This window comes from Crassostrea angulata, chromosome 6 (assembly GCF_025612915.1).
Source record: "Crassostrea angulata isolate pt1a10 chromosome 6, ASM2561291v2, whole genome shotgun sequence".
NCBI lineage: Eukaryota > Metazoa > Mollusca > Bivalvia > Ostreida > Ostreidae > Magallana > Magallana angulata.
In genome coordinates, this window is record NC_069116.1 from 48,280,950 (window position 1) to 48,303,256 (window position 22,307).

At 31.0% G+C, this 22,307-nt stretch overlaps 2 protein-coding genes across 2 annotated transcripts; both read right to left on the bottom strand.

Annotated features, from left to right (window-relative positions):
• Positions 1-420: 420 nt before the first annotated feature.
• Positions 421-3,793, bottom strand: LOC128188932 (uncharacterized). Its single transcript, XM_052860264.1, has 6 exons — positions 3,455-3,793; positions 3,138-3,233; positions 2,797-2,875; positions 1,868-2,020; positions 1,640-1,728; positions 421-1,562 (listed from the first exon to the last, which is right to left on the bottom strand). Exons 1-6 carry the CDS (start codon positions 3,653-3,655, stop codon positions 1,467-1,469), a joined length of 714 nt encoding a protein of 237 aa, XP_052716224.1. The 5' UTR covers positions 3,656-3,793; the 3' UTR covers positions 421-1,466.
• A 5,735-nt stretch (positions 3,794-9,528) lies between these two features.
• LOC128188933 (uncharacterized) lies at positions 9,529-12,564 on the bottom strand. The gene is made up of 6 exons (XM_052860265.1): positions 12,340-12,564; positions 11,995-12,090; positions 11,710-11,785; positions 11,142-11,303; positions 10,940-11,028; positions 9,529-10,833 (listed from the first exon to the last, which is right to left on the bottom strand). Exons 1-6 carry the CDS (start codon positions 12,487-12,489, stop codon positions 10,756-10,758), a joined length of 651 nt encoding a protein of 216 aa, XP_052716225.1. The 5' UTR covers positions 12,490-12,564; the 3' UTR covers positions 9,529-10,755.
• Positions 12,565-22,307: the final 9,743 nt, after the last annotated feature.

A 22,307-nucleotide genomic window follows, 5' to 3' on the forward strand; every position in this document is an offset into this window, starting at 1 on the left:
GTTCTAGATCAAGCGTGTTTTCATACCGAACATTTGCATTTGTTAAAAAGTAATTGAATTTTTCATTACTTTTAATAATCATATTGGTGAGATAGGACATTAATTTATGTCTGGAGATAGCTATTGCTTGTAAATGCACCCATTTAATGTTAAATAATCAAAAATGTAACAACAGATATTTTTGAAAATTTAATTGACTTAATAAACTAAAGACCTTTCGCCTGGTTTGCTTTCTATCATAGTAACACGTATGGAATTGTAAAGTTATTTTAGGCAAGACTATCAAATATAAGGAGGCCTGGCGTCGACTTGTACTAAGTCCAGACGGCTTTATTTTCTGTCTAAAAAATGATTTTATATTCTAAAAAAGTCTGATAACTGTATTTTAGTATTTATTTTCTATCAAAATCATATCAGTCTTTGTACAATACCAGACTTCTGCATTTTATTTGAAAAAAAAATCAACCAAAATTTCATTTCAATGCGTTTCAAAATAAAACAAAAGGAATATTTTCTTTGTCTTTACAATGAAATTCTTTTAACAACAAAACATGAAGAAATTAAATTTGTATCTGCATTAAACATTTGTTAGTTGAAGTAAAATACTTTCTAAGAGTATCTATTGATTGAACAGAAATTTAATAAATCAAACGACTAATTATTAATTATGATCAAAAGATTATTTTGATAACAACATTTAGATTTACTTCGTGCCAGTAATTTTGGTTTTTGACGGTTGGAGAAAATCTAGAGGATATTTCCTTATTTTATTCTCTTCTTTTGTTAATCTAAATTGTGTAGTTTTCTCCATAAAAATTAATATTTCATGGTATATACATGAAACAGTAGTAGTTTTGCTTAAGTGTTAAAGGCTTATTGAAACATTGATGACATATTTTTTCCCTAAAATTTCACAATTACCTAATATATCAAAAACATCAAATGTCATCATTTTTATTCATTTTATTCTCTCGTATTTACTCAATGAAAACAAATTAATTAATTATTGTTTCATTTTCTAAAACTAAATAACACAGAAAGGAATTATAAGGAAGTGAAAAATTTATAAATACAATCCATCTGTTAACTAATAAATTCCATACCACATCTTTACTAAAAGCAATATGATCTGTAATTTTTTACAATTTTATTTTGTTGCAAAAAGCTGCTTCATTGTAGTATGATAAGTCTGCATATAACTTAATCTTTTATGATAAATAAGTTTAAAAAAATGATTAATTTTTGCCAGAGGAAAGATTATTTCTCTTCTAAGGAATATGTAGCAAATCAATTTTTGTACAGGACGACAATAATTCAATTATGCTTCAATTAAGGCTTCTTAACGGCCTTTTCACACAAAAATATGGGCTAAGATATTTAAAAGATATTAAAAAACCATGATCTTTTGTCATTTTAGTAGAAAATAACATTTTCGTAACAAAAAAATTCAACATGAAAATTGCAGCTCATGTTGCTTTATTAAACCATCCAAATGTTGAACCAAAGATAGAAGCAGTTCGATGAAACGGAAGTTTTGATTCATTTTCTTTTACTTGCGACACCTATAATAAAACAAGATATAATATGTGATATTTTGTGTTATAATTCACAAAGAATAAAAAAATTAAAAAAAACTTGCCTTTTTAAAGCAAAATTTTGGAGGAGTGAAAACCGATTCATCTTTGATTCCCATGGTCATGTTATAGAAATCAAGTATCACAAATTGATCTGGAAAAAGACAATTAGTGAGAATTTATTAAACCTAAAGATCAGATTCAAAACTGTATCCTTTCTATTTTTAAAATGTCAGGCATAGTAAATATTTTCGCTATATATACACATAAAGGTAAAAACCGATATAACTAACCAATGTCTGGATCCATTGAAATATTTTCAACGACATGAACAGGCGTACAGTTTCTCCCAACAGTTAAAACATTATCATCATAGGTCGAGTAAACGTCTACTTTAATGATGTCAGGAGATACACCAATAAAAGATTTTCCAAGCAATTTCCATCCTAAACAAAGGTGACTTCTTTTTAGTTTGAATAATTATAGTGGTAATTCTAATTTTAAATGAAACATGATTAAAGTTATTAAAGAAAAATGAATCGGACAAAAAATATTTTAAATTAGAAAACAGCAAACAATAAAACAACGTCAGTTAGAGCAACAAATCACAATTATAAAATTTACATCGACGTCGAAAAAAAATACTTATTTAAACAATGAAATGCTTTACTTTCGTGATTTATGCTGGATATGCAGGTAGCGACATTAAAGAAAAAATACATAATCCGCTTTCTGCAAATATTGCTACCTTCATAACCCGCATGGATCTGTACAAAAATCATTTAAATGTTTATATTTAAATCTTTCATTTAACAACAAAACTTTTTGATCCTTAAGAGTAAGTAAAACGACCTTAACTATTGTTTATGTAAGTTAGATAAAAGAAATAGCAAAATCGTCTTTATATGCGAATTTGAGTCGGACATCACGAATACTAGTATTTCATGCAGTCAGTGATTTTCCTTAGGCTGCTGAAAGTTTCGACCGATAGATAAACTGACTAGAACTAGAACGTGTAGATTTCACCCCTTTCATTTTCTATAGAACTATGAATCAAAATAGTTTTGCGTAAGAAATAGAGGTGAAATTACTCGGTAGATTAATATTATGTACATGTGATATCTGTAGTCACGCCGTGCCGCAGCAGATTTGTGTTGTAAAAAACAAAGAAGCAATTACTTTATTATCAAGTTTAATTAAAATGAAGATGTTATTAGGTTACCTGTAAAACAGAACTCTGAAAAATCATCATCTATTTTTGACACAATGCACACTCCTTTCGACCATTCATAAGTCGTTTGCTGAAATTGAGACATAAATTTAGTATGTTAGTTGGCTAACTGTCTGTATTTTCTTTATTTTGGCACACTTTATATTTTCTAAATTTTATTTCTTTAAAAAGGTTTTTCTATTGCACAAAAAAGTATTCTTTAAATGTTCTCTGTGAACTATGTAATCTAATTGATTTTAATGTTAATCAACATGATTTTAATGAAATTAATTGTTGGTATTATATGTATTATTTATTTTCTTTAAAAAAATATTGAAAGAAAATTAACTTACAGTTTGATAATCTACAATGAAATCAAACTCATCGTGACTCGAATCAGCGTAACCATGAATAGCTTCTCTTTTTCTCAAGGCATCATACGATACATTCTAAAATTAAGTAATGTTACAAATATGAATCGCCATCTTTTTTTACGTCAATTCTGATGCTAATCAATAAAAACATCTATAACCACATAGTTACAGTCCATATCCTGTGTTTTGCAGACAAATTGAAACAGACTTAATGTCCTACAAAGAGCTCAAAGCATATGTAGATGAAGACACTTAAACAGGAGTAAATCGTTGATAAATAAAAAAACAATACTTACAACTGTTTGAAGTGTTCCATTACCAACTGGAAGGTAGACGTCTATATTCGTCTGCAGCTGAGAAGGAATACAGCAGTGTAGAACCGCCTTCTGGAATAATGACCCGAACACAACGAGAGGGAGAAGAAAACCTGTATACATCTTAGAAACAAACTTTACGAATGAAAATAACTGGCCAAGGTTGTTGGTTTTATTGACCATTCGTCCGGAAATATGATTGTTTTGTAGTATAAAAACTCAGGGCGGTTTTGTTTTGAAATCTTCCTCTTTTAACGTATGACATCGAATTGTTTAGCAAACTCTTGATATCAATATGGGTGCTTCTGATTGAGTTTTCGATGAAATGTTTACTGCATCTTTTCTTATTTAAAACCGCCAAAATACTCATCTATTACACAATCGACAATCCTGTTTACAGAACCTTTATCATTATAATCCTTTACTTATGAAAATACTTTACTGAAAAGTTGGTCGAGAAGCTTTGAGATATTTACTGATAATACAAAAAATAAATTAAGGACAACATTTTCGTTGAGGCAAATATTGAGACCAAGCCAGTTTTTAAACCAGGGAAATCAAGCATTTCTAGGCCAGATTTAGAGTAAATGACCTAAAACGGTTATGTCGTCTGATCATTCGTTTGTAAACATTTGTTTCATTTAGCATCTGTCCGTAAAATCTACTTGATTGAAGTCTCACTTTTGTACATATTATCACTTAAAAACAATAGGTATGAAAATTGGTACTGTATATCCTTTATGTATTGATTTTGAAAAACAAAGGCTATACAATTATTTATTATGAACTGACTATGACATTTAATGTATTGTACAAATGTCTAATATTCTGAATGTAAACTGGTCTATAAATTCTTGTTTGAATAATTATTATGGAAAATCATTTTCAAAAAGAAATGATTGCTATTATAGGTCATCGAATGGATGATGGAATGGTAAATCCCCTTTTATACATAAATGGATAATTTAAGTTGGAAGTTGCATTGAATAGTGGCATCAGTGAGGTGCAAAAAATGATTATTGACGACAAGAATTCTGTACCTACAAAAAGGTTTAACTGTAAAACTTAGATATTTTGCTGAGTTTAAATCTTTCAAAGCTTGATTTGATTATATAACTTCAGCACGTTTTCACTATAAATAATTTGACACTTTATTTCATATCTTTTGAATTTAAGAATGTCATTTATTAACTTTTTTTCGGTTTTACTATGACCAAGATATATTATAAGTATAACAAAGATCATATCCATGTATTCTGTAAAATTTTATGCTAAACATTTTCTAATTATTACATTGGATAAAACATTAATCAATTTTTTTTTTATTTTTTGTCAATCTAATAGCCACCATTTTAGTGGTTTGCCTCCAAAATGAATTTGGACCAACCCAAACCAAACTCCAGAAGTTCAGACCAATAAGTCACAACAAGCGATGAATGATGGTTAATTACAACGAACATACCATTGATTTTTTAAGATCATATTTTCCTTAGCAGAATGAATTTCCTTATAGTCAAATCATACAGTCTGGAATAACAAAACATAAGGATAAGCATACAACATCCGTGATATAATGAACTTTTACAATTTCATAAAATTGAATTTATTTCCTTGATATCTCAGAAAATGTCACTACAAGATATCTCCAAAGTATAAATTGTACGTTTTGGTTTTCTAGTATCTTCATTATGGAAAAAAAGTCAGGAGAAGATATCTCCAAGATACTCATTTTCCTTTGAAACAAGAAGTACAATTGATATTTGAAATTATCAAATTAATACTTTCTCTAAACATTAAAATGATTTTTTTCACGTATTAGAATATTGCACTTAGTTATTTTTATTTTTTTGTATCCAATGATATTACTTTTACTGCAGCAAAAGAGGTACTTTTATAATATGTTGTTATTCTTTGTGCTGATAATGTTTTCACATGTTTCATGCACATTACGGGCTTTTCTAAACATCTACTGAACAGGTATCTTGATATGGTAACGTTACCAATATCTTAATTTGACAAATAAATGATAGTTTTTCACTTGAACAGTCCGACAGTCAATCGGTTATTCTTATTGTTCCTAAGGGAAACTCCTCTGAAACCGCTGTATAGAATTTCGAAAAACTTTGTAGGTGAAAGGTGTGTAGATATGTGTTATAGGAAAATACCAATGAAATGATTTTAAAAGAAATTTACCTCCATTTTAAGGTTATCTTGTGAGGATTTATTTGTGCATATTTTCCGAAAATTAATTTAACTTCAATAATTAAAAATGGATTTTCCAATGGGTGAACTCATATTTTTTGCTACTATTGAATGAAGAATTGTACGGTTTTCAGTGCAACTTTAGTCGATCCTCTTTACAGAATTTCATGAAATTTTGTACTTTAAAATGACATAATATATAGATGTGGATTTTTGCGTAACGTGCCGAACTACATTTAATGGCAACGGGAGAGTTTCATGTCCGGTCTTTTTCAAGAGCTTTGGGCTACATTTAGTCTAACCACTCTTTATAATATCATTATTTTCTATTGATTGCCAAAATGAATGGTATAACCTAATATATCTAGGTTCATCATTAACAAATAATTTTAAGGAATCTGGTATATTTACAAACACAAAAAAGGTATAATAAATGTATAATTGACATCTGAGTGTTGTTCTGGTGCTGCCTTGTTCAGGTCGGATTGTACAAACCAACTGAGACAATTCACTGAGGTCAACTACTCCTCTAAATCGTCTGATTATCATCAGGTTACCGCATATACTGTAGGCTGCCTTTTCGGAACGGACTGAATGTGAGGTAGCCCGTCAACTACTACGTACACTGTATGCTGTCTTATTCAGGACGGACAATGAGCACAGCGGTCTGGACGTCGGTTAATCAGCCACTAAGAAGATACCAATGGCTGACCTTTCCGAGGTCTTTGGTGACAGGCCAAAACTACTGCAATACCTTACTTGCAATACCAGGAGGACAATCTTTCTATGGCCTGCCAAAAACATGCACTCTACATCGTTACGAACGGACAAGCTCTGTATTGACACATTACCTTTAATTCAAATTTCTATGTTCTGTCTTCAGCTGATTTCTAACTAAACAGTCGAAAGCTGATTCGCTGTCGTATTTATACCCTCCACATCACGTGACAAAGGTGAAGAACTAATAGAAAATTCTACTCGGGCCAAACTTAGAATATCCGGAATTTTTACATTTGCAGGAACTTTCAATTACTTTAGATTCCTATGGCTTTTGCTAATTTTCATTTATGAATCAAAATAAACTTCTGGTGCAAAGACCTATCAAGTCATGAATTTTCTGTTGCTATCGCCATTAGCGCGCTTAATTTGCCAGCCTGAAAACTTAAATTCCACGGACACAGAACACTCCCTCTCTCACAGCTTCGGGTCAAGTTCGATTTTTTGTACGATCGGGCAATTTTTGACAGAGTTATGCCCCCTCTGGACTTAGAAAAATTCCAATTAATTGGATTTTCTGTTCATTTTATCTCGCAGAGGTTTCAATCGAGGGGGATAAGTGTTTCACAAACATCTCTTGTTAGTCTTGTTGTCGGGACGACTGACTTCAAATTTAGGTTTAAGTAGTTAAACTATGCATAGAACTTGACCTATGGTTGCATACCAAGACCTTGACCTTTGCTAAATACTTGTTTATCATAAACACTTCCGATTTTGATTATTTTTGCTCAAAGCTTTTGGATTGTTTTAAGTTGCCGATAGAAATGACGTTACACTTATGGAAGAGAAAAACTTAATTAAAATAACGTTTCCTTTGGCTTGCTAAATATTTAAAACACTTTCGATTACAATAACAGCAAATTACAAGTGAGTACAATGTAGCGTACAAATAATGCATTCATAATTTTTCAACGGCTCTGGCTGTTTTTTCAAAGATCATTTTTGCCATTTTAAGTGTTATTTCAAACTGTTGCCAGAGACATATCAGTCACAACACAATTGTTAATCATATTAAGTACACGCAATGTTTTGACGTCACGGGTTCATGTAATTGATGTCAAGCGTCGTTGTCTTATTTTATCTGTGCTATTAATGAAAAGACGTATCAGTTACGAAATCATGAAAATTTTGCATTACTTTATATCGTAAGTTTCTCATTCTTTGTTTTTGGCACGTGTCGTGGAGGGTATAAATACGTGGCAAATCAGCTGTCGACTGTTTAGTTGGAAATCAGCTGAAGACAGAACATAGAAATTTGAATTAAAGGCATTGTGTCAATACAGAGCTTGTCCGTTCGTAACAATGTAGAGTGCATTTTTGGCAGGCCATAGAAAGGTTGTCACATTTCACATACATTCAAAAATCTCATTAGCCACCTCTAATGTAAAGGTGGTCCGTGTTGGCTCAAGGTTTGTATTTTGACCATCACAAACAAACCAAATCATCAACGTTTCGTTTTTTCCTTATTGTGACATTTTCCCGATTTTGACATTGACCTCGATTAGACATGCCCAATTGTGACAAGGAGCACACGGCGGGTGCGTCCGGTCAGCAGAGGATGCTCACTCCTCCTAGGCACCTGATCCTACCTCTATCTATTTAGAGGTTCGTGTTGCTCTGCTTTGAATTTGTATTTCTTTTTACGGTATTTTTTCATTCATAATTGTAAGTATCAGGGTGAAATGTCGTTTTGTAAAGTGTTTAATTAAATACACAAAACCCTAACATGTCAGGCATAAAATTATTATATATTTTTTTATACAGAGCTTATCAAAAATATTAATATAGTCTTTAAAATGGTCAGGACCATTCCGTCCTCTTAAGGTGAAATATACGTCTGATAAAAGAGATAACTTCTGCAGATTTTTTTTTCTGTTAATTCACAATTGTTAAGACATATAGGGAAAAGGAAGGCGGTGCTGGACCAACGTTTATGTTGATAGGAGAGATTTTTTAAAATTCACACACAGTGTGTATATATATAAAATATTAAATTTGAACGGAACATTAAGCAGGGAGCAAAAGTATCAAAAGGTTTTTAAAATCATTTACAAGGAACTAGTTACATTGATCAAATTTTATGAGGCAATATCTTTACCCCTTCCCATAGATTAATTTTTGTTTCCAATTATCTTAACTAAATTGTATAAACTACAACAGTGCATGAACAGCACGTCTTTGATTTTTTAAATTCTTAGATGGAAAAAGTCATTTTCTCTCTTTATAGCACAGAGGTAAACGTATTATAAATGTACATTATAAAAAGTGGCTAAAAAATTGTCAACACTCAATAGTCTTAATGAGCATTATTTAAAACCAATAACAATTAAAATGTCAAAAATTGAATAAAAGTTTTTTTTTTATTCTGAAAGAACAGATTTGGGTAAACAAATTTAAAAAACTAATATAATATTTTATTCAAGACTAGATTAATATCCCTATATTGCGATCATACCTTTAAAGCTGCTTGGTCCGATTTTATAACAAATTTTATACACGCTTTTAAACGATGGCTATGCTTAGTATATGTATAATAATAGACATTGCAGTAGTTTTACCCATCAATTATGCCAAATTTCAATGACGGAAAATACGTACAAAATTTGCTAACAAAACAAACGAAATTAAAAGGTACCGCGTTATTTCGCCTCATGTTAAATTTCACCCCTGACGACGAGACGGGTATGGTTGTATTACGACTTTGACATCGCTTTAAATAAAGGTCGATATGATCAGACAAATTACAAAAAAACATGTGTACGTTTTGTTCGCTAATATTTCGAAAGTCTGCTTTCTTTACAATCGATGCATAGTGTGCGGGTTGAATTACCCCAATCATTCGGGGGGCGAAACCAAGCGGTTTCCTTTTCTAAACATTCCCGTGATGCATTTTGGTTTGTTTTTTCGTTTGCCCAAAAAGAAATTATTTTTATTTACTTTGAATATTTCTAACTTTGAAAGGAGACTGATTCTGCTGGTGTAAATAGGAGAATGTCCATAACTTTCTAAGATAAATGATTTGTATGGAAAAAAATTTGATACTGTAATTACAAAAAATTCGGACCAAGCAGCTTTAATGTATTGTTATAACAAATCGATCTGATTTGCATTTTAAGCATTTCTCTAACATGTGGATCTAGTTTACTATTATCTTCTTCAAATTAAAAAAAAAACCTTTCTGAATAATTAGAAACTATGGCATTTTATCATGTACTGTATGTAAAACATTTAATAGTTTGGATAAAGAATGATAACTCTTGCTGATTGAAGACATTTTGGTTCCAGACCTTTACAACAACGTGCTATTATGAACTAAAAAGCATAACTATGTTTTGTACTATGAATTGACAGTGTAAATAACAATTTTATTCTGCAAATGTAAAAGTTTGCTTTTTCTATTTACTATGTCTATTGTTTTCATATCATCATTAGACATCGCTCACATTAATTGAATCTATTAATATTGACTTTAATGAAAGTCATTATAAAAAAAATTAAAAAGAAAAAAAAATTAAAAGAAGGAGGTACACTACACCTTAAATATACAACTGAAATATTATGCAGGTGAAACTGAACAGAATTTCACAACCCTTTAATTTGCTTATAGTTTATGAAATTGTGCAAATATATTTGATGTGGTAATTTTTCTGAGACATGCTTCTTTTTTGGATTGTTTGTCTTAATTTTACTTACTTATGCTTGCTAAGGAAAACATTTAATAATTGTTGAACATGTAAGATGTTACAGACATTCATCATACAATTTAATACGAAATAAAATATAAGAAAAACAAATCGCATTGAGAATGTTATTTACAGGATTTGAGTTTTCAAATTCGGATCGTTATGTAACGTTTAAAACCATTATTAATTTTTTTTTTTCGAAATCAAAATCGGGTAGGGGTTTGATAATGCTTTGGATCTTTCTCGAGCCACTGCCAATGATTAACTGTACTTCAATTTTTGAAAAGTTAAATAATTTTGTAATATTTTCAAAATTAAGAAAATCTTCATGATAGTGTAAAATTTTAAGGGTTTTTCATAAGTTTTAAAAAAGTGTTCAATGACATTAACTAACTTTTTTGAGCGTGAAAATAACACTACAATCGAAGGTCTTCAACATATAATATTGGTTTTTCATTGTTATCAGTGGAAGTTTTGTTAATTCTGCGTAAAAGTCATCTTTAGTAAATATCAGTAAAAAACGTAAAAAAAATATTGATACATACATTAATAATGAGGAAAAAATAAATAAAGAGAGAAATATGATTTGTTTAAAAATAAAATTAAACGGTATTTCAAAATTTAGTTTCCATGTAAAGCATCAAAGAGAGCAGGTGGTCGATGATTAGGAAGTTTGAGCGGTTTTCTTGCCAAGGATCCCTAAAACAAATCAAAATGAATGAGAAATCTACAAAGAGTTTGTGCCACATTTTACAAATATATGCCACAAATATTTAAAAAAAATCCCACACAAAACGATACTTGCATTTTTAAAGCACATTTTTGGCGGAATGAAAACCGATTCATCTTTAATACCAATAGTCATGTTATAATAAATCCACATAGTGGTTTCACCTATGAAAGAAAACCGAAACGTTGAATAAGTATGTGCTGTACTTAATCTAAACAGTTTTATGACTTGGTACAGGGCAAAAGGAGATAGAACTGCTAGTTTTTTTTTTACGTACCATTGTTTGACGGTTTTGAGTCCATCTGTACCACTTCGACAGGCGTACAATTCTTGCCAAGAGTTATCAAATACAGATGGCCGTACATGTGAATCAGGTACGTTTCCAGTTCAATGATATCAGGATAAACACCCATAAACGTCTTTCTAACTAATTTTCCACCTTTACACAAAACACATTTTTCATTAAATTTCAACTAGTTCGTCTCAATACTGTTTATTATTTATTTGTTTTAGTTTATATGTGTTATTTAATTGGTATGTATGACACACTTTTATGCAGATCACTTCTCAACTTAAAATAAATTTGTTAGGTATTTGGCAAATACCCTAACTACAACCTGCACATTCGTATTAGCCTTTGACCTGAGTAATTAACAAATTAACTGTTAACTCAAAATAGCAATTAATCGACTAAGAGCATACACAAGAAAACTAACTCCAAGTTGGTGAATACAATCGGTTCTCATGACCAAATCGTGGAATAGAAGATCGGAACCTTTGTATAAAAATACCTCAAACAAAAATATACCTTAAAGTTGAATTTAAACTAAGTGTGAAAAGTCTACCTGAGAAGCAATATTCAGTAAATTGACCAGCATAAGACACGACACATTCCTCTTTCGTCCATTTGTATGATGTATTCTGAAATTACATAAGATGAAGTTACGTTAGATTATTTATTTTGACCCCATTTTTGGTGCATTTTTTTTAGTTTCATTTATTTCGATTCACATGCACTTACATTCCAGACATTAATCCGAAGTAAAATTAAAATAGTACCTATGTTCAATATCGTTATATAATCTGTTTAAAAAAATCACTAAAACAGTAAAAATAAAATATCAACTTACAGTTTTATAATCATATATGATATTGAAGTTTTCGCCTTTTTGAGCACCATAATACTGGAAGGCTCTTCGCTTTTTCAAAGCATCGTATGTTTCATTCTAAAATTCAAAAAACCCAAACGTTTATGTCTTATGTTTTTTGACATTTGAACATGATTTTAATTTAACAAATATAATATAATTTTGAAAGTAGAAGCAACAAAACAATATTTGAGATATTAAAAAAATACATGAACCAGGAGAGAGAGAGAGAGAGAGAGAGAGAGAGAGAGAGAGAGAAATAGAAAAAGAGAGAGAGAGAAGTAGATTGTTTTGGTTGATACAATCATCAACGATTCTTGGTCTCACGTGCACTCGTAAAGAAGGGCCTGTTCGATTTTCAGATAATGATGTCAGTCCGTCTGCAAATGTCTGTAGCTGAGTAGGAACGCAACACTGCTGAAATGTTCCAAGAATTAATGAGGCAGATACTGCGGCTAGAAAGAAAACTGTATACATTTTGTCCTCCGGTCCTTAATAAAATCTAACCGGGATTGAGTTGTTTTATATTCCACATAATTTATACGGAAGAAGAAATTAAGAAAAAGGAAGATTTGTCATTTCAATTGCTTCCTTATTCTCATATTGTGCAAGGTTAGCCTATATATAATATGAATTGCTGTGATACGCAGTGATAAAAGTTTTCCCGAGGGAGAATACAACAAAGACAGCTGTTTAATCGAAAACAGTCTATTTTAGCATTCTACAAGAACACTTTTCATGAGAGTCTCGTTTTGTTTCAGATAAGAGTGTACTTTTGGCATTTTATTTTTATTACTTTACATAGAGTGCCTTATTCCATTTGGCATGTCACGTACTGAGCAGGAAACTTTTTGTTACATTCAATTTCGAACCATTAGATGCTAAGTGGGATAAACATGTTGCAAAACAAGTAAAAGAACTAGAACATATCTATTGTCTTACAATACGAAAGGATAGTATATTAAATCTAAAAAATGTTAATTTATTTATAATGTTTCATAAGAACCCTCTCTTTTTTTAAACAAATAATACATTTGTCCTTCATATACATGTAGGTCCCCAGCGGAAAGTTAAAAGCTATACTGAACTTTGAGTTGTTTTGAAGAGGTCCATTTATTTTGAAAAGATACTGATAAAGTAAATATATACTAAGACACCCAAAGACGATTGATTATTTTTCTTTACGGGGATATGAAATACGACGTGACATATTTGCATCTGAAATATGCATAATTAACATTATACTTGTATTTATAAAGATAATAAAAATAATTGTATGCAATTTTTTTTTTACTTTTAAGTGGGTATTACTGGGCTTTGTAACTTGAGTACGTCTGTAAGAATTCTACGTTTTTATGCTCCATATTTTAATTGTTACATGTGAAATTGTGATTAACATGTTTTGTAAAGTTTTTTTTCTTTTTTTTGGTGTTGCATCTGTAAAATTTAAGCCGTTTGTTTCATTCCATTCAGTCCCATTAGATAAAAAGTGGGATAAACATATATATGCATGTTGCAGAACAAGGAATTGAACTAGAAACGTTAATGCATGTATGGCTGGCAATAAGAAATATAAAATATATTAACATATTAAAAAAAGTAGATTTCATAATAATGCTTTTAAGGAATTAATTTTTTTTCACCAAATAATACATTTGTCTTTTGGATTCATATAACTCCCACATGGCAGTTAAACGCTTCACTGAACTCCTAATTGTTTTGTAGAGGTTCGTTTAACCTGTAAAGATAAAGATTAAGTGCATGTACTTAGACATTCCACAGACGAATAATCATAATTCTTTATGGGGGTATAAAATAGGATGTGACATAATTGCATCTAATTTATGCATCCTTATGTTAGTAAATTGGTATGCTCGACATACTTCATGCAGATCACTTCTCAACTTAATAATAAATTTGTTAGGTATTTGGCAAATATCTAACTACACATTTCACATTCGTATTAGCCTTTGATCTGAGTAATCAACAAATTAACAAGATTGCAAACTATCGACCAAAAGCATAAAAGAATTGTTAACATTAACAAGATTGCAAACTATCGACCAAAAGCATAAAAGAATTGTTAACAACACATCGACTAGTTTTAAAACGAAGACAAAACAGTATCATATTGCATTCAGACTAATTTCATCTTCGAATATGAAAAATACTTTTGATTTGGGACTGTAAAGTTTCGTTACTTTTATACAATGATATATGAAAGATTGTAGACCGAGTTTTTGAAATAGTTGTGCATTCTATCCATTAAGTTTTTTCCAAGCTTCATGGATAAGTCCTAATATGTTGACCCATAACTGCAAAATGTTTAATTGCAAGCTTGTCGTTTTAAAGGAACACTTCCTTTCCTAAAAAACTCAGGAACCCCTTTGACATCGTTTAGAACAATAAACAAAATGCCAGCAGGCTTTAAGGGTCACCCGATTACCATAGACCATACACAGACCTGTCGAGGAATCTCATATATACATTTAACCAAGTTTCATTCTGGAGTAAAAAAAATTTAAACATTTTAATGACGATCACCTCTTTGCCTGGTATCTTTTTAAAAACACTATGAAACCTATAATTCAGGTAAGAAAATAGATGATTAAAATCAACGCATATTTTAATTTTGCATCTTTTTGTCTTTCCAAAACAATAGTTTATCTGTAAAAACATACACATAAACCTATCTTGAATGTTAACAAATATTGAAAAAAAATGTTCTGAGTCTTGCGTCTGTTCAATATCAGGTCATACACACTATTTTGATCTAGATACTGCGCAATGAATTGCGGTACATGTAATGATAACTAACATAATGAACTCTGTGACTCTTGTAGCACTGTGCCGTATTCGTCAATGACATAATGCAACCAGGTGTAGAATGCAGGCACAAATTTCCAAATTGGGAGTTTATCAACAAGTTGTCATATGTGTCTGCATCGATAGCTCTGGTACTCTATACTGAGTTATGTATCACATGTTTTAAATAAAATTTGTAACCTTTTAAACTATGAACTCATGTAAACAGACGGAAATTAAATTGGTTAAAAGCTTTATAGATTCTAGTAATTTGAAAGCTTTTAACACAGTATAAAGGCAATGTCTTATGATTCATTATATTAGATAATGATTTGTTGCTTGACAAGGATGTATGCTGTATGTTAACTTAAAGAGGGACAGCTTCTGGAAACATTTGGTACACCAGCTGTATTCAATATATAAGTCTTTTTAGCTCATTTTAAGTTCATTAAAACTATAAATTAAAAAACAAACAGGATAAAATCATTTAACTCAAACATTTTTTAGTAGTTTTTATACATTTATTATAATTAAGTATTTGTAGATGTAAGTAACAAAATAAAATAATGTTTTCACTCAATTGTTTAAGAAAAATTTTTGTGGAAATTCGAGAAAACATTTAAGATGGCCTAGTGGTTAGTGTGCCTAGCTCACTGCTAGGAGAATGGGTTAAAAGGGTCGTTTGTTCAAGCCCCGGCCGGAGCGGAGGTCAAACAAGGTGAATTTCTCTCTCTCTATATATATATATATATATATATATATATATATATATATATATATATATCCAGTGTATATATCCAGTGTATATATAAAGTTGCAATAACTATGAAGGCAATGTTTGATTCCTGTTACAAAATTACAAACATTCAGGCGTAAAAATAAACGCATGTTTTAACTTTCTTAAAAGACAATAGAAGCATGCAACACGGGTGTAAATTGTACATTAGAAACATATTTGTACTTCTTACCTTCCGATCTAAGATTGCAATATTACGTAAACAATTACAAAGTGGTATCGCACTGAAACAAAACGGAATATTTTCCTTTCCTTTTTGTTGCTTATGAACTTTATAATTGCATATCTCCCTCTGATTTAGAGAAATCCAATACTTTTGAACGTTAACACTTTGTCTATAAAAAGCATCGAATCTTCAAAACTTATGTAGATCTGACATCTGCTAATGCGTATTTTACGATTCATTAATATAAAGACAGATATGGACACATAATTTTTTTCTTTAAAAAAAACTATCGATTAAGTTGTATTCCTCTTTAAAAAATATTTGACAGGTCGCTATCAATTGATCTTCAACTTAAAACAGATTCTAAAAAAGATACGTAAGAACTTATTTACTACTTGATACGCTAGTTATAGGACAGTTTCCCGATTTTCCTAGATCTCCAGAACGTTGTTTTATTACAAGCTAAACGACGCCGGTGTAACGACGAAAAGTGACCCCCGTAGAATATTGACCCGGGGGTCAAATTTCTATGGAGAAAACTGACCCAGGGTCAGTATTCTATGACAAGTAGGGTCCTTTTTCTACAATAGAATACCATTCCAGACCTGTAGATCTACGACCCCCCACACGTTGAAAACTGACCCTCATAGAATTTTGACCTCACTTATAAACTTCATAGAAATACTATTAAAAAAAGTTAAAGGGATACATTTAGCATTAATGTGAAGTGTCCGGGGTGTGGGGGTGGGGAGGGGCAGCGAAAGCATGTGAAAGATTTGACAGGTACACTGAAGACAGCACCTCGCGAGTAAATTCGGAATTTTGGATTTATCACGATTGCGCTAACGTTACACAAAGTGTTTGATAAGTTTAATTTCAAACTCTGCATCGCTGCCATTATGTAGTTAAGTACAGGCATATAGTATCGTTTTTTAAAGGAAATAGGGCAGACTAATCCGAAATCAGGACAAGCGAAAAGAAGAAAAAAAGAGGAAAACTTCAAGATAAACACAGAGATCCCGGGGGGAGGGGGGGGGGGAGGGAGGGGGCTCCTTATAAATTCATTTTTTTTTTACTTGTAAACTTAAAAATTTACACTATAGTATCTTTTAGTGTCTTATAGTTTTAGTTGCATTGAAACATATTTATGACTATAGGTACATGTACGAGTGGTTAATTGTAATAGATTTTGATCACTATAATAATATTTTCATTGTATTAGCATGGCATCAAATACTTGTTTGAGAAAAAAATAATTGCAGAGACCAATTTTTGTTTATTTCAACCTACAGCAAAGGTCACAAAACGTTTTGCGTTGTTCAATGTTCTGAAATTGAAGTTCCTAAATTGTTTTCTTAATATACCTATGCAGAAAACTCTACTTTAATCAAAAGGTAATGATTAATGGCTTCACTTATAATCAAATAATTGGAGGATGCAATGTTGCAATCATTCACTAACAATATATATCAGACCGAATGCTGTTTACCTGACGGATGTATTTTGCCTAAAATAAACTAATCAGATTTATACCGAACCGTCAAGTACACTGCAAAACTGCAAAGCCACCCCCTTTCCGACTTTCTGTATGCAATATGCAACACGTTGATGATGACTTCGTTTTTTATCTTTCTTTAATTGAATTTTCCACATTCACATCATATACATACATGTACAAACGTGACATATCTTGTTCTACATGGATAATTGAAAGCGGATACAGAAATTTAAAAAAAAACCCATTGCAGTTCTAAACAAAAATAAAACACAACTAGAGCAGAGCTCGTGGCAAAGCCACGAGTAGGTCTTCCGTTGTTGCTGCGAGTTGAAAAAATATGTGATGTGGTGTTAAACGATTATAATTACTAAACTTTCAGTTCTGTTTTTGTTATAAAAACGTGTTGTGATTGAAAGCCTGCATATAAAACGTGTATTGAAAAAGAAAATAAGAAAATGTTTTAGTTTATGTAATCGTAACAAACATTATTTAAAAAATGAAATATTTAATGGCGAGTTAAATTTTCAGAGGGTAGCAAGCATTGTTGTAAACAGTATGTACTCATGGGTCATGTCAGGAATTGTGGTTTTTTTTTTTAAAACCGAACCCGTTTACGAAACACGTAACCTTTTCTCTTAGATAACTTCTTTATTTAAATATTTCTAAATTTTTGAAAACAATGTACAATTTACAATTGTTGCGTGCTGACAAAATTTACAGACCCTGAAACGTACTACTACACCAAAAAAGCGTGCGACTTACGTGCAAGAAACGTTTCGTGTTAACCGTTTCGTGTGAATTGTGAAGCGTTTCGTGTAAACCGTTTAGCGTTTCGGACAAAGCGTGCAGAGTTTCGGACAAAGCGTGTAAATCGTTTCGAGCAAAGCGTGCGAGAACCATGTGAAACGTTCATCAGATTTCATTCGGATCTCTCTGACAATTTGTTTCAAATTGGCGCCCGTGTTTTACATTACATGTACATTAAACTGTTTGTAATTGGCAAAACTCTTTTGTAGGTATTTTCATGGAAAAAAAATCTAGAGGAAATAATATACTTATCTTTTTACAAAATTGAATTTATTTTTAACAAACAAAAGAAAGGTATATGTATTAAAAGACGACTAGTTACAGAGTACATGTAAATATAACTTTTTTATACGATGTTTCAGTACTGGTCCAGTCGTTTTACCGGTAACGAATTTTTGCCAGTATCGAATAATTTTTAGAAAAATTACTAGTGGAAGACGAAGTTGAGGTTTTAAAAAATCCTAGCTAGGTAATTATAAAACAGAAATAAATATTCTAACAGTGCGTGATGTTGTTAACCATTTGCACGATTATTTACCGAATTGTTTACAAATTAAAAATGTGACCCAGATATGAGCTGCCGGAAGTTCAAAGCAGAACAAACGAAAGTGTGAAAACAATTAAGCCTAACTATGAAAATAAGTTTGTTATTGATCCTTATTTAGTGGATAATTAGTAAATATAATTCATTTTAAAAGATAATGCATCATATCAAATAATAATGGAGCTTTGAATGAAATTACGACTCAAATAGAACCACGTGTAGTTTTCCTAGTTTCGGTTCATTGCGACAGAAGTATTATTTGGCTGCATATATTGATAGACATACGGGAAAAACAAAGGAAAATGGCAACTACTTATCATCAATTACTATTATAGTGTTTTAATGAAAATTCAATATCATAAAGTAACGCAAATGAAAACTGTTCAAGTCCAGTTTTAATTTGACGGGAAAACAGTATGATAAAAATAACGATCATATTATTTGTTTAAATGACATATTCCCACAATTGTTTTTCCTTCTTCATTTATAAGTCCATTAACATGTACCTCTAGTATATTTTTGAAATTAAGTTGCCTCAAAATATTCGGTCAGAAGTGATAAAGGGCGCTTAATTCGATACTGGGAAACGAATTCTCAAAACTAGGAAAATGGAGGGGGTGTTGAAATTACTTCCTTTATATTTTCGGAAGTTTGATACTACAGTTTAGAAGGACAAAGAAACGCAATTTAAACATAAAATAAAAACATTTGGAATTCCGATAATAATAGTTGCATGCACGACGAAACCGCATATTGATTCGTTACCGGTAAAATGACTGTGCGATATTGAAATTCGCTATACATAAAAAATATTAAATACAATTAGCAAAACATGATTTCTGTTGGAAAGAGCCTTAATCAACTTTGACTTACACGAGCATGTTTTGATAAACATGTCTTTTTTTTATTATTTATTTACATCGATAACTCTTACTACAGTGCTGCTATCCTGAAAGTTGACAAGGATAGGATAGGATAGGATGCAGGATGCACGATACATGATAGAAATATAAAAGTTAAGTTCTATCCTTTCCTATCCTATCCTATCCTGCATCCTGTAGCCAATCAGATTCGAGTATAAATTTCAGAGTTATTTTGCGAAACGAAAACTGGCTTAAAAATGTATTTGCAATGTCAATTTAATACGTTTTACAAGTTAAACCATTTAAGAATAATTATTATATCAAGAACGCGGTGCATAACATTGATGCGCGCTAAAATGTCGGCGCTACATCTTTGTCAATTCGTACGCAAGTACAGAGTTACTGCGAGAATTCGATGCAATATTTGACAACGTCAGAAATAGATTTCTGTATTTACTTCATTTAAATTCTGCAAAGTAATAAAAGCTTGAATTTATAAACGACCAAATCGGCATTTTAAAAGATAAACATGTATACAAGAAACAGACATTGTTTCACGTGTCATATAATTTCTTCGATGCCCAATAACAGGGACGCATATTTCTGTCCGTTATTAACCTGAACATATCGAATTAATAAATGTTAGCTAGCTATAAATGCTTAAGAATTTATACTTTAAAAATAACTCCGAGTGGTTTCACTATAAACGATATAAACTTCCTAAAGGAATTATTTATTTCCAGATCGTGTTTACATTTATCGCCGAACGAATCGCTCGAATGATGATAACTACGCTCAGATTTATGTGAAAAGAAAATAATTTGATAAAAATATGTGACTAAACAGTTCCTCAATAAGTGCATTGAAGTTATTTATCTGTTTTTTTTATACATAAATATAATAAAATCAAAAATCGAATCGCTTACCTGTTTGTTTACGTTATTGTGTCCATCCCGCGTACGATTTAATTTTACCGTAGCACAGGTAAGTAAGTTATCCCGCTCGAAAAATATTCGGTTTTAAGATTTAATTATTCATTTTGAGTACTACATTAATTGATAAAATCATTTAATTTTTAAATTTCGTTTCATTTAACTTGCATTCCTATATTTTGAAGGTATGGGATAGGATAGGATAGGATAGAGCTTATTTACAGGATAGGATGCAGGATACAGGATATAGGATAGGATAGGATAGTTTTGTCAACTTTCACGATAGCTGCACTGTAAGACCATTCGGCTTTGTACAAGCGGCACAAATAACTTCGGACATCGGGTTAGACCTGCACCTGGCTGAACCTGTCAATCAAACTCTGTGTATTTGTTTTCATTGGATGGTCAAGCGTCTCTTTTTTTGTCAATAGCCAATGGAAAAATTAATGACTTCAATGTAATCGGAATCAGTATTTGATGAAGCACACAATTTAAATGATAGAAAATTAATAATTATTTGAACAAAATTAAATGTAAACATAGAAAGAAAACATACTGATCATTTCTATGAATTGCAGGAAGTAAGTTCTTTGGAATCCCGATTATAGATATTTTTACAAGTAATTATTTTAATTATTTAAACCACTGTTAACGGAAAACAAGAGGTCTTAAAAGTAATTAACGCACAGGGATTTGCCTACAATGTACACAGTCATGCAATTAATTATTATGGGAATCTTTACGTATGGTACTTAATTCAAATAGATAATGATAATCTATACACTGTACGCCGTTATACATGTACATGTAAGGAGCGCCGGTAATATGTACGAAGATTGGGTCAAAAAATTAAATCATTTTTATTTCTTGTTCTTTTCAATACAATGTAATTACTTTGAAAAAAAAAATCCGAAATAGTAATTACAACTTTCTTTTTTGTTTAATCATTTGAATTTTTTCTGAGGTGCATGGATATGTCCAGAACATATTCATTTACGCGAATGATACAACATAGGAAAAAAATTAACGGATGTTTGTATAACATTGTTTTCTAACGAATGTGACTAATTTAATTTTAAATATTTTTCAACATTACCAATGTAAATGATATCAGATTTATTAACTGTTTGTATTTTTACATCGTATTCTCTGAAACCAATAAAAATACTAATGTTAGAAGAAAACTCAAATCCCGCCGAATACTGAAAACCCGATTTCAGTTTGTAATCATGCGGATTTTATTTTTGGTATTGACTATTGAGTTACGGTAACATTTTTTCTGGATGATTTTTTTCATTTATTATTTTATGTAGTAAAAGCACCATTCCAATTGTTACTCAATTAACATAACAATTGATGACCCGGAGCTATTTATGTTCTGAGCTGTGTGCGCTGAAGCGACACAAGATTCTCGGTCGCACGTGGCGGTTTTATGTTCTTATTCGTTTCACTCAAACGAACATAAAATATTTATGAAATAAACACAAACTCGTGAGTAGGATGTGAAGCGCTCTGAAAGTGCAGTTTTAATTAATTTCAATATAACAAAAATTTCTTTCTTTCTAAACCAAATCTTCCACATCTACAAAATAAAATTGCAAATTTTAGACAGTGGATACATCTATATATAATACAATATGAAGCAAAGGGCGGGTGGGTGGGACTTAAATGACTGCACGAAAAAGAGCCTTCGAATGGCTTTACTAGTACACAATAACTTTCACGGTCATTCATAGCCCGTGCTATGAATATCAATATTGTCACCTGACTAGGTGACAATAATAACAACCAATAGATGTAAAGAATAAACAAACACTACCACGTGTTTAAGTAACATTAATAAATACATTTATGTTCTTATTCGTTTCACTCAAACGAACATAA